Source organism: Vipera berus (genome assembly GCF_964194415.1).
Source record: "Vipera berus genome assembly, chromosome: 2".
Lineage (NCBI taxonomy): Eukaryota > Metazoa > Chordata > Lepidosauria > Squamata > Viperidae > Vipera > Vipera berus.
The window spans coordinates 170,503,967-170,516,946 of record NC_138203.1 but is presented as its reverse complement, the minus strand read 5'-3'; the positions used below and the strand labels follow the sequence as shown (position 1 = coordinate 170,516,946).

The following is a 12,980-nucleotide window of genomic DNA, read 5'->3' as shown; positions in this document are numbered from 1 at the left end:
GGATTGCTAAGCGGTCTCCTATTGGGCTTCCGAGTCGTCACGGGGCGGGGCGGGGCGGCGGCGGGGCGGGGCTAGGCTACCTTTCGCCTGGAGCGGAGTCAGCCGGCGGTTGTGTCCTGGGCTGGCAGCGGAGGAGCCGCGGCCGTGAAGATGAACGCGGATCTGCGGAAGGAGCGAGAGGCGGCTTCTTTCAAGACGGAGCTGCTAACCAACCTCTTGGACGGGGATGCCGAGCGGACCCTGCGCCGCAAGAAAATCGGTGAGAGCGGGCGGGTTGGGATGCGGAGACAGCCGCAGCCCTTGTAGAGGCGGCAGCTGCAAATGCGGCTCGTTGCCCTTCGAGTACTTTACCGTCCTGTTATCCATTAAAAAGTGTACGTTTGCATCTGGACAAACATCGCCTTGAAAGGGGGGGAACGCCTTCTTTTCCCCCAATTTTGGGATGGCGCTCGCAAGCGGTGTCTCGGGAGGGCATTTTAGAAAGAGGCATTCCCACCCAGGTAGCAAAAAGAAAAAAAAAGTTACACAAGATGTGTTGGTATGCCTAAAGCCTCTATTTACTTGATGCCTATTTAATGCCTTAAATTTAGGATTAATCTAACTAGGACGCAAGTAGATGTTTGGCTTTAGGCTTCACTCCACACTCATGGTGATATCAGATTTCAACCATAAATCTTCCCTAAGCAGTACCAAGTTTTTTTAAAATAGGAAAGCTAAAGGGATTAACATAGCACAGGGAATTCCACAGCTGAAAGATGCTGTGAGAAGAGATGGCTTTTAAGAATAAAGTAGTTGCTATATCCTGCTGTCAGACTTTCCTTTTTTGTACTCAATTAATCGATCTGTATCATCTTAAATATGAGAAACAGTGACATGCTTGAAATCCTCACCAAATAAAAGCATAGGCATTTTTTTTCTATGGCAATCTTCATTTCCCCCTCTACAGATAGGAAAGTTACTCATTTGTACTAGTTGTGCTTTTGTAGATTTTGTGAATACAGCTTTATGTTAATTATGATCTGGATTAAATTATAAAAGTGGTTACCAGAATGATAACTGCAGCTAAGAATATTAAAATGTATTTCTAACAGATTTGTTTAAATAAGAAATATCCTCTTATTTAGCAGGATATATCTTTTTGAAAATAACAATAAATATTTCTTCTTCCCATAGAAGCTATTGTTGAAAAGGAAAGCTTCAACCATGAAGATGTAAATTTCCTCTCTCGCAGCCAACGCTATGAAGTAGCTATCAAAAAGAGTGCTTTTATGGTGATGAAATTGAGAGAATTGGGGATTGCAGACCCTGAGGAGATCTACTGGTTTAAAAGGTACTTGTGTTCATTATTGGGTACATAAAAGGCTTAATATTCGTCCTATAAAACCAAGGGATGGTCATGCTTAATTTCAAAAGACCCCTACATGGGACTTTTAAATATACTCACTAGAAGGACCCAGATTGTTGGGGGCAATAAGCTGACTTTGTAATAATGCCGCTGGGGGGGGGGGCAAAAGCCCTAATAAGCAGGCATATACATAGAATGAAGGCTATTGCTAAGCACATTGATTTGTGCTTTAGATTGTAAGCCGCCCTGAGTCTTCGGAGAAGGGTGGGATATAAATGGGATTTTAAAAAAAGTCTTCAATTAGCAAAGCTTCCCTAAACATAGTTTTCTGGACAGCCTATGCAATCTCAGTTCCCTTTATTGTAACAGTGGGAACTAGATATATGTACTGTAGCATTCATGAAGGCTAGGAACATTGTTGCATTTTAACCAGGCAAGATAATGTTTTCTCTTAAAGTACTTATGTCAGCTAAGGACATGATACATTCACATTAACAGTTTTCTAGCTTGTTTTCTTTCGTTTTTGTTTGCTTCCCTTTATGTGATATCACAGAAAACTTCCAATGTTGAAATAGTCTTGCTACTTCAAGCTTGTTGATTTTCCATTCCTCTCTGGTAGAGAGCCAGTAAAAGTAACCACTGAAATGAGATAATGGAGAGATCATGTTGGAAACTTTTCATCCGGTTCTGAACTTAGCCCTAACTGCTGATGTTTGAACCCTTGGTTTAATAATTATTTGAAAAAAGTCATTGCATTGCATTCAGCCATGTTCAAGAACAAACATTTTTCAATGGGTGAAGCACTTCTTTCACTGAAATTGCAGCAGTCATACTATATGTATGTGATAGACAGGTAGTGAGTTTTCCCCTCTATAAATTTGGGGCAGGAAACTTCTGTATACCAGAAAATGCTGTTGAAAATAAAGTTCTGCTACTTAAAACATGACTACTGGAAGCATGAATGCCTTTGAATGCTGGCATGATGTGGAAGGAGGGGGATCCATTTTCCAGCTGGCAGGATTAATTAATTCTTCTCTGTAGTGCTTGTACTGGTTTATTGCAGATGCTGATTCCTCTTGCAGAAGTGAACAAGAGGAAAGTGACTTTAAAGAGAAAAATATTGATAATCCCCTATTTTCTCTATAGGTAATCTCAACTGAAAGCCACTTGTTTAGTGACTGTTTTAAATTACAAAGACATTGAAAAAGAGACTTACAATCAATCTTCTCTCTTACGACTGTGACAATAACTCTCTAGTCACATGATCAGAATTTGGCTGCTGGGCAATTGGCCTGTATTTGCAAATGTAGCAGAGGCCTGAGGTAGTGTCATCTTGCCAGCCAATTTCCAACAAGCAAAGAGCCTTGGTGGAGCAGTGGGCTAATGCCTCCTTAAGTAACACCAGCTGCCTGCAATTAGTGCAGGTTCGCATCCCACCAGGCTCAAGGTTGACTCAGCCTTCCATCCTTCCAAGGTAGGTAAAATGAGGACCCAGATTGTTGGGGGCAATAAGCTGACTTTGTAATAATGCCGCTTGGGGGGTGGTGTGAAAGCCCTAAAAAGCAGGCATATACATAGAATGAAGGCTACTGCTAAGCTTGTAAGCCGCCCTGAGTCTTCGGAGAAGGGCAGGATATAAATGTAATAAAAATTTTAAAAAAATAAAATAAAAGTCAATGGGGGGAGCCAGATATGCTTAACGACCACATGATTCACTTAGCAACCACAGTGATTCACTTAACCATGGCAAAAAAGAGATGATAAAATCTGGTGTGACTCATTTAAGCACCTTGCTTAGAAATAGAAATTCTGGTCCCATTTATGATTATAAGTTAGGGATTACCTCTATGGCTTACCCAGTGTTGGCTGGGCTGAACAGATCTATCCCCAGATAACAGTAGTCTATATGGATTTTTTTCTGGGAATAATTTACAGGTGTTCCTCGAATTATGACCACAATCAAAGCCCAAAATTTCTGTTGCTAAGCAAGACAGTTGTTAAGTGAGTTTTGCCCCCATTTTATGACCTTTCTTGCCATAGTCGTTAAGTGAATTAGTGCAATTAATTGAGTAACACGGTTGTTAAGTGAATCTGGCTTCCCCATTGACTTTGCTTGTCAGAAGGTTGCAAAAAAAGTGATCACCTAACCCTGGGACACTGCAGCCGTCATAAATATGAACCATTTGCCAAGTGTCTGAATTTTGTTCACGTGACCATGGGGATACTGCAATGGTTTTAAATGTGAAAAGTGGCCACCTTTTTCAGGGCCGTGAAACTTTGAATGGTCACTAAATGAACTGTCGAGGACTACTTGTACTTTAGCTGAGTTTACTGCAAGTTGTATGCATGCTGAGTCCATATTTCGTCTCTGTTGATTGTATGTACATTCAAGAAGTGGGGGGGGGGCAATATGTGCAAATGGGATAAATTTACAAAATTATTTTACAAACAATCTTGTTAGTATTTTTTTTAGTACAGATACTGTTACTAATATCACTTTTTATGTTTTTATTTTTATTGAAAAGTTTTTAAATACATTTTATAATAACATAAACTCCCTCCCCTCCCCTTACCCTCCCTTACCCTCCCCTCCCCCCCACTTCCCAGAGAGTATTAAACTTTACATACTTAAGCTAAAATATGCTACCTAACTAAAAAAAAACATATTAAATTCTATCGCACTTTAACTCCCCTTAAACATAACTAAATTACTAACCAATAATGAATAATAATACATCGTATAAAACTAATGCTTATTCAAATACTAAATGAAACTTTTTAGTCCCATATTTATTCTGAATATATTCAATCCATCTTCTCCATTCCACAATATATTTCTGTTGCGATTGTTCTTTTAAATATGCTGAAATCTTTGCCATTTCCCGCCAGGTTGGAAATCACTTATTTTTATTTTGTGTTGCCTTTTTTTTTGTTATGTTCCCCCTGATTAATGCTTGTGTTCACATAATGCACAGTGACCTAAAGGTCAGTGCACACATTTATTGTCGGAAGACAAACAGTTTTTAAGGTTGGTTTCGGTGAGAGCTTTCTCCCATTTATAACAAGGATGAAAAGATGGGTGTCATCTTGGATTCTTCCTCTGTTTATAATCTTTCTTTTGGTGAAGGGATAGGTTTGTTATTATGTTGCAATACAATCATAACTCAGTTCTTTGATGCATCTACTAGTTTCCAAAAGGCAAACAGCTCTTTTGATATAAAGCAGCAATCTTTGTAGCGAGCAGTACTGTTCCAAAGGATTAAATCGTTTCATTTTGTGCCTATTGGGGTTCTCATAAAATGCCAGGTTGCTGAGCAGTGCAAAACATGGGGATCATATGATTCTACAGAAAGATCTGCACTGACTGTGAATTGCCTTCTGGGCACAATTTATATCCTGATATTGATCTTTAAATCCTTAAATGGTTTAATTATTTGGGGAACTGGCTTGTCTACTAAGAAACTGCCTGGTTATTTGGATCAGCAGGAGAAGCCCTGTTGAACATAACTTGCTGTCAGAGGATAATCTGTCTGCTGGGAGGGGGGGAGGGGGAAGAACTTTCTTCTGTATGGTTCTCAGGCTAATGAATGTTACTGTGGGATAGTGTGTTTGGCTCCCACTTTTCTGGTTTAAAGAAAAATAACAAAGCCACATTTCTTTCGATCATTAATTGACTTTAATTGAATTAGTGGTCTTGTTAATTTTCCAAAGCTGCCTTGTGAACTTATACGAAGAAAGATGGGACATGAGCAAGACAAAGGAGGAGTGTTCTGTTTATCTGTCTATTGAGCAAATTCTGTTGCTGGCATAGCTGTCAACTTTTTAGTGCCAGCAAATCTGAGTGCGGCATTTGGCGAGCTCCATTCTTTTAGCATTCATAGCCTTCTGATCTAGACTACCGCTCTATTTCTTAATTTCACATTTAGGTTTACCTTACACTCTCCTACATTTTTCTAAATGTAAGGTGGAAGCTAATTAGTTGAAGGAGTGAGATGCTATTCCTTTTATCTGTGGGTTAAAATGGCATAATAAACAGGCTCTTGTTGAAAGATAAGTGGAATATGAATAGATAACCGGGTTATCTTTTCTTGGGTAAAAAAAAAAAATCTCTTACGAATAGACAAATCTTGTTGCTATTTATTTTTATGCAGGGTATGTCCCTGGAAATTTGTGGCAGGGGCTCAGGATTTAGGTTTTGATGCTAGAATTATTTTGTCTTATAGAAATGGCTTGAAATATGAACTGTAAAGCAAAATATTTTTTTTGTCTTTACTGCACTGAAAAAAGTAGGAAACCACTTTCTCTCTCTCTCATTGCGCTTCTTTCTGTCTTTTCATTTTTGAATTTTTGTTTTTTCTTGTATTTTTATCTCCTAGTGAAACTTAACAAATTTTTTTTTTAAAAAAAAGAATTATTTGCCAATTAGTTGTTAATTGCCCTGTGTTCCTGGAGTAGAAATGTTGCTGCACATTAATAGTTTCTTCCATATTTTACCGTGGTGTTCCTTAATAACAAATACTGATAGGATAGAACAGGAGCAAAGTTTGTCAATACTGTGGGTCCTTCTGGCACTGGACCTGCCCATGTACTGTTGGTAACAGAAATTGGATTACATCCAGCAAAGTAGTAATTACTGTGTTTTTAAGGAAAAAAATTTGTAAATAAAATCATGTTATTCTGTCTGTAAAAGGGATGCTCAATTTCATCATCTTTAAGATCCATGGGTTTCAACTCAGAATTCCCCAGCTATCATGCAGAAGCTCCTACAACTTCAAGCTAATCAGATTGAGAAACACTGGCGTACAAGTACACGCACACACACACACACACACACACACACACACCACGTGATCATGTGTACAGCTAGTCTAACAGGTTTTGTGATCAGAAGCTATATTAAGAGAATTACTAATTAAATGGCTCCAGTGTTGCAGCACAATATAGAGCAGATATGATTTTTAAAATCTGTACAAAGGTTGTGTGGCTAAGTCCCGTGTTGAGCCCACTGATTTAGGAAATTAGTACACAGCTTCTCAGAAGATTATATACCTGCGCCCTTTCACACCAAGATAAAGTGGATGGCTGGTAAATGACTTTGCAGGCTTTGTTGTTACAGTCATCTGTTGTTACATATGAGGCAAAAAAAAAAAAGATTTTGGCTATTGCATTACAAGATCTTCAAGTTGTTCCCACAGAAGCTAAACTACCACGCTGGTTTTGTACAAAGCATTGTAAATGAGTGGGTGGCTTGATTTAAAAAAAAAGTTCTGTTCCATCAGAATAAGTAAGAAAGAAATATATTCGTAACAAACTTATGTGTGCATGAATACACTTTCTTGCAATGAAAATTCATCTTAGAAAAATTTAAAGAAACAGCAAGTGGAAAGAAAAGTCCCCAGTTTTACAAAATTGTGACAGTTGTTTTAATTGCCTGCAAGAGTTCTTGATTCCCTTCAGAAAAACCTCAGTACTGAATGTCAAGAGCTGCTCAGCAGAATAAGTGAAATGCCGATAATTATTCTGATAATTGGTCCAAATGCCAAATGTGAATTTGATGTTGTCCAGTGCTGTTCTTAATTCCATTTGTTCTTGCAACTGTTGGAAAGTACTCACACTTTAATATTCTTGTTGGATATTTGAATTTAACCAGGGTCCTTGTTAAAGGCTGTGCTTCTGAGCATATGCAGAGCACTACAAGTGATTACATTTGTAATCAAGTGATTAAGTCGCAATAGAACCTATTCCAAAACGTACAGATATCCTGAACTTACAATTGAGCCCAAAATTTCAGTTACTAAGTGAATTTTGCCCCATTTTATGACCTTTCTTGCCACAGTTGTTAAGTGAATCACTGTAGTTTTTAAGTTAGTAACACACTTGTTAAGAGAATCTGGCTTCCCCATTGACTTTGCCTGTCAGAAGGTTGCAAAAGGGGATCACATGACCCCAGGACACTGCAACCATCATAAATATGAGTCAGTTGCCAATTGTATGAATTTTGATCATGTGGCCCCAGGGAAGCTGCAATGGTCATAAGATTGAAAAACGGTCATAAGTCACTTTTTCAGTACTGTTGTAACTTTGAATGCTCACTAAATGAACTGTTGCAAGTCGAAGACACAATTGTCTTGGATGCGTATACAGCTTAGCCCAACAATCAACAAATGCTAATTGACATCAATTACAATTTATCAAAAAATACAATAGGAAAGCCTCACTTCTAATTAAACCATATCTCGAAGAGAGAGAAAGACTAGAAAGAGAGGAAAAGGACATTTCCTGCCTCTTAAATCCATAATAGGCCAGGTAGATACAGGGCCAATATCTAAAGAATATTCTCCTTTATCTAATTCTTAACCTTGTCAAAAGGCTCATAGGTACAAAAGATGATACAAGCTCCAGCCATTCTAATCAAGATGGACTGAAGATGATTTACATATATGTAATAAACAGGAAAAAAGTAATCTTGAAAAATGTAGTGGTAACTCTTGCTGGTTCCTCAAGAAGGCTAAACATAATAGATTTGCATCAAATCATTTTTTAAAAAAAATGGGGAATGGCTTGAACACAATGGGATTTGTATTGAGTTAGTTGTAATTATGGAAGACATCCAAATTGGCACTCCTATTTTTGTAGGTCATAAGTATAAACACCTCTCTAGACGTGTATATGCATGTGCATATTTATTGAAGCTGTTAAAAAACATGTTTGATATACTTTCCACCCATCACTTGAATATGTTGTTTATCTGATTAAATCCAGAATTTAATTTGACACCTTAATCTTGAATTCCATGCCTCTTTCTCCAAGGATTTAGAAACCACTTAGGAACTGTATGTACCTCCTGAACAAACCAAAAGTGTCCAAGCTATATTATGCAACACGGAGCAATGATTCCATGGCTGCTATAAGTCACGATACGGAATTTACAACAACCTGTTGAAATGTGCCCATTCCCCACTTTGGGCAATCTTGTCCTCATCTACACTACTGCATTTTACTACCCCTCCTGCTCAGTTTTCTCCGCTCACCAAGGATTCTCAGTTCTCACTTGTCTGTTTTGGGGCATCTCCCTTTTGTGATTCATCAAGGCCTGGAGAAACCTTGTAGGGAAACCTATTTGTTTATGTACAGGCAATGTTGTTTTGAAATCCTGTATTCATGACTTACCAGTATTCATGGTTACTTAAACATCCTTCTTTCCTTCTCTCAGAAACTACACAGTTGACAAAGCTTAGTTGAAATTATCATAACAGTGGCTGCATCATGTTGCAGCATATCCTTTATTTTGACCCACTATGTGGGTCAACTGTGGTGAATGGTTTTGTTTTGTGTATAATTAAGGTCATTGCAAGTATTTAAATGATATGGCTGTCCATAGCTTACTGGGAGTAACAGAAACAGCTTAAATACTGTTTTTGGGAATTCTGATTAGGATTTGGATAAGATGGTTGTCAGGAAATAGGCTGTAGACTAGGTTGAGAAGAGGGCTGAGGCAGTACCCAGAAAACTACATGGATGTGATGCTTTCCTAGCATCATTTCTAGTATCAAAACTGAAAGAATTAAAAGAAGCAACATCCACCTACTTGTCTGTATACAATTGGAGCAAGGGCCCTTTGGCCCTTGGAGTAATGGATGTGTCCTGATCTGCCATCTCTCTCTCCTCCCCCAGAACAGCCATGGACAAATACATGGCACCCATTGATGTGCACTTCGTCATGTTTATGCCTACCCTACAGAGCCAGTGCACAGATGCTCAGAAAAAGAAGTGGCTGCCCCTGGCCTCGCGCTTCCAGATAATCAGCACCTACATTCAGATGGAATTGGGGCACGGTTAGTTCTTTTCAGAAATATATGGGTATTCCAATACAGTATTATTCAACAACAACAACTTTATTGATTAGCCCTTGGGCCATATCAAAGTGCAAAGTTCCAGCAACAAACCATCACCAAAACCTGATAAAAGCAATCCAAAATGGAATTTGATAAAATACAATTTAAAATGGAATTAAAATAAAATACAATTTAAGATGAAATAGTAATAAAATACAAATTTAATATATAGATAAAATATGATAACATTATATTTTGGAGTCGCCCTTGCAATCTACCCCAATCAGTCCTACATATGCAGATCTTAACCGGATCATTTTGTTTAAATACTGTGCTATGTTAAATGTTATTTTCAAGTTCTGACTGGACATAAGATAAGTTATTTTGATATGGGGATCCCAATGGGTCATTCGTTTGGTATATAGACCAAGATACCTGTCTCTCACCCTCTTATACAGACAACAGTCAAATAGGATGTGAGCCAGGTCCTCTACCTCTAAGGTAAAGGTAAAGGTTCCCCCGCACATGCGTGCTAGTCGTTTCCGACTCTAGGGGCCGGTACTCATCTCCGTTTCATAGCCGAAGAGCCAGCGCTTGTCCGAGGACGTCTCCGTGGTCATGTGGCCGGCATGACTAGACGCCAAAGGCGCACGGAACGCTGTTACCTTCCCACCGTAGTGGTCCCTATTTTTCTACTTGCATTTTTACGTGCTTTCGAACTGCTAGGTGGGCAGAAGCTGGGACGAGTAACAGGCGCTCACTCTGCTACGCAGCACTCGGGATTCGACCCGCCAAACTGCCGACCTTCCGATCGACAAGTTCAGCATCCTAACCCACTGAGCCACCGCGTCCCTTTTCCTCTACCTCTACCGCTTCGCAAATGCAGAGACGCTCATTGTACGGTATAGCATGAAATCTCCCATATCTGACCATTGTATCAAGCTGTTCAAATCTCGCTCTCGTAAATATCTCCCTAAGATGTTTTGGGAGTTGTAACTTCAAATAACTGTCCACTTGAAAAGTACATTTGTATTTACTCAGCCATTTCAAGTTACCCACCTTACTAAGGATAGCTATATCAGTTTGTGCTTCTATATCCTTAATTCTTTGGGCAACTCTTTTTTTAGATTGTTCTCCTGTTACGCAAAAAACAGGAAGGCCACAGCTTCTTACAAAATTTGTTAGTTTGGTGATCCAGGAGATTTGTGATTGTAGTTTTATTTGTTCTAGTAGGCATAATTTGGGGAGTCTATCAGTCTCCATTTCATTAACTTTGCACCAGTAGTTATAAGCTCTAATTTTAGATAATGCCTGAATTGTATGAATTCCCAATTCAGCTCTAACTGCTGCAGCAGATGTACTTGGATCTACACCCAAAATACATCTCAGATGCTGGGACTGTGTTTGTTCTAAAACTGTGGTTGAATAAAGACCCCAAATTTCTGCTCCATACAAGAGCATTGTTGTAACCTTAGCCTTATAAACCTTGAGTAATGGAGCTAGGGACCCTGGGTAACTATGGTTCTTTAGTTTGAGCAATAAGTTCAAACGGGCTTTTGCTCTAAATGTACTCCGTTGATGATGGCAGGCCCAAGATCCAGTCTTGGAAAAAGTTACTCCCAAATATACAAAGGTATTAACCTGCTCAATTGGTTCACCATCTAATTGCCACTTATGTCTCTGATGGTTTCTTCCAAACACCATTATTTTCGATTTGGATTTGCTAATGATTAGGGAGTTATCCTGGCAATAAGAGTTGAATCTTCTTAATAGCCTACGTAATCCTACTTGTGAGTATGATAATAAAATCATATCATCAGCATAAAGCAAGCTGTTACAGTAAGTGTTTAGGATCATCGGCATGTGTACCATGGTATCCTTCATTAACCCTGGCAAGTCATTGATGTATAAATTAAATAATAATGGGGCCAGGATACACCCTTGCCTTATCCCTTTATTTGTGTGAATCCTGTTAGTCAGGGCCCCATTAACCCCATACCGCACCCTCAAACAGGTACTTGTGTAAAGGGCTTTAATCAAGGCCAGGAGTCTGGGTTCTATTTTAAGAGATGTCAATTTACTCCATAGTACGTCTCTATTTACCATATCAAATGCTGCTGTAAGGTCTATAAAAGCAGCAAACAGGGGTCTCCTCTTATAGGCATATTTGGCAATTAGATGGTTCAAGACAAAGCAGTTATCAATAGTAGATCTGTTTTGTCTAAAACCTGCTTGTTCTTCTGTGAGGATGTTGTTTTCCTCTACCCAGATTTCAATTCTGTTCAAAAGGTACCTAGCATATATTTTTGCTACAATGTCAATCAGGCTGATAGGCCTATAATTACTAGGATCCGTTTTATTCCCTTTTTTATATATGGGGACAACTATTGCCATCTTCCACCCATCTGGTATATGGCAGGTGTTATTTATGTGTGTAAAAAGACCTGCTAATACAGGGCCCCACCAGTTGGGAAATTTCTTAAATAATTCTGCTGGTAAAAAATCCTCGCCTGGGGCTTTATTGCTCTTTAAGCTTTTAATGATGGATTGTATCTCCTTTTCTGAGACTGGTGGCCAAGGGGGGAGAGTTCTAGGATTTACCAAATCACTGTTTAAAAATAATTTCTTTACCGGTTCAGTGGGGGCAAACAAGCACTGATAATAATTCTCCCAGTCCGCAGCAGAGATTGGTATGTCAAATACAAATCTCCGTTCCTTCAGGATATCTGCTACAGAGTGCCAAAATAATACTGAATTATGACTTCTGGCAGCCAACTCAAGTTCTGACCAGATTGAAATGGCAAAACGTTTTTTCTTTAATGTTATAGTTTTTTTATATTCCCTTCTTGTGTGCAGCATCTTAGCTTGTATATGGGCAGTAGGATTCCTCTGGGCAAGCCTCATGGCTGCCTTCAATTTCTTTTTCTGTCGCTGGCAATCAGGATCAAACCAGCAAGGTCTACCCACTTGGGCTCTTTTTGTAGTAGGTTTAGCTATTAGGTGTTTCTTCAGTATGTTACAAAGATTGGAGAATGCATTGAAGGCTGACATCCAGTCAGTAGTAGATGACTGTATTGTTCTAGCCCACTTAGTAGCATTCTCTGTTTTAAGGCATTCTAATATTGCCTTAGTATCAACTTTGGCCCAAATTAACCTTTTATTTTGGGTCACCTCTACCTTTTTGGTGAGCCATCTGTCAGCCATGTGATATGGTCTTAAATCTGAGTGGCCTCGCAATGTCACACTTACAGGCTGATGGTTGCTATTGTCGCTAAGGTGTACTGTGACCTCTGAGAAGAGGTCAGCCTTATCTCTAGACACACAAAAGAGATCCAGTACACTACTTCAATTGGCTGAGTGGTATGTATAAGGGTATGTATAATTCTTGTCCTTACCTCCCAAAATTTGGAGATTACCCTTAAAAATTAAGGAGACTAGGAGCAGGCCAGCGGCATTACTTTTACAGTCTCTCGAGAGCCACTGAGGATGGTTATCAAAGAACTCCACTGGGATTCCCTTCTTCTGGGCAAGCTCATACAGAGAGGGACCCAGTCTAGCGTTCAGATCTCCTAATAATACCACTATGGACTGAGGGTACAGTATAGATATATCTTCTAAGATAACTTCCAAGCCCATCCAACATTCCAAATTATAGTGCTGGGATGTGCTTGGAGGAATGTACACATTTACCAATATTAACTCAAACTGGTCATATTCAAATTTGACAGCTAGAAAGTATGGATACTTATCTTCGTTATATAATTTCTCCCCCTGCCATTGCAACTCTTCCTTTATAAGAA

At 39.1% G+C, this 12,980-nt stretch overlaps 1 protein-coding gene across 2 annotated transcripts in view; it reads left to right on the top strand.

The window, feature by feature from the left end:
• Positions 1-86: 86 nt before the first annotated feature.
• Positions 87-12,980, top strand: part of ACOX1 (acyl-CoA oxidase 1) — a 41,773-nt gene continuing 28,879 nt past the window's right edge. For both annotated transcript variants that reach the window (XR_014025477.1, XM_081320408.1), the window contains exons 1-2: positions 87-259; positions 1,174-1,330. Coding sequence is in view for 1 of the 2 variants with exons in the window: in XM_081320408.1 (XP_081176534.1) it covers positions 151-259; positions 1,174-1,330 (266 nt within the window). In the remaining variant the exon portion in view is untranslated. The remainder of the gene's footprint in view (positions 260-1,173; positions 1,331-12,980) is intronic.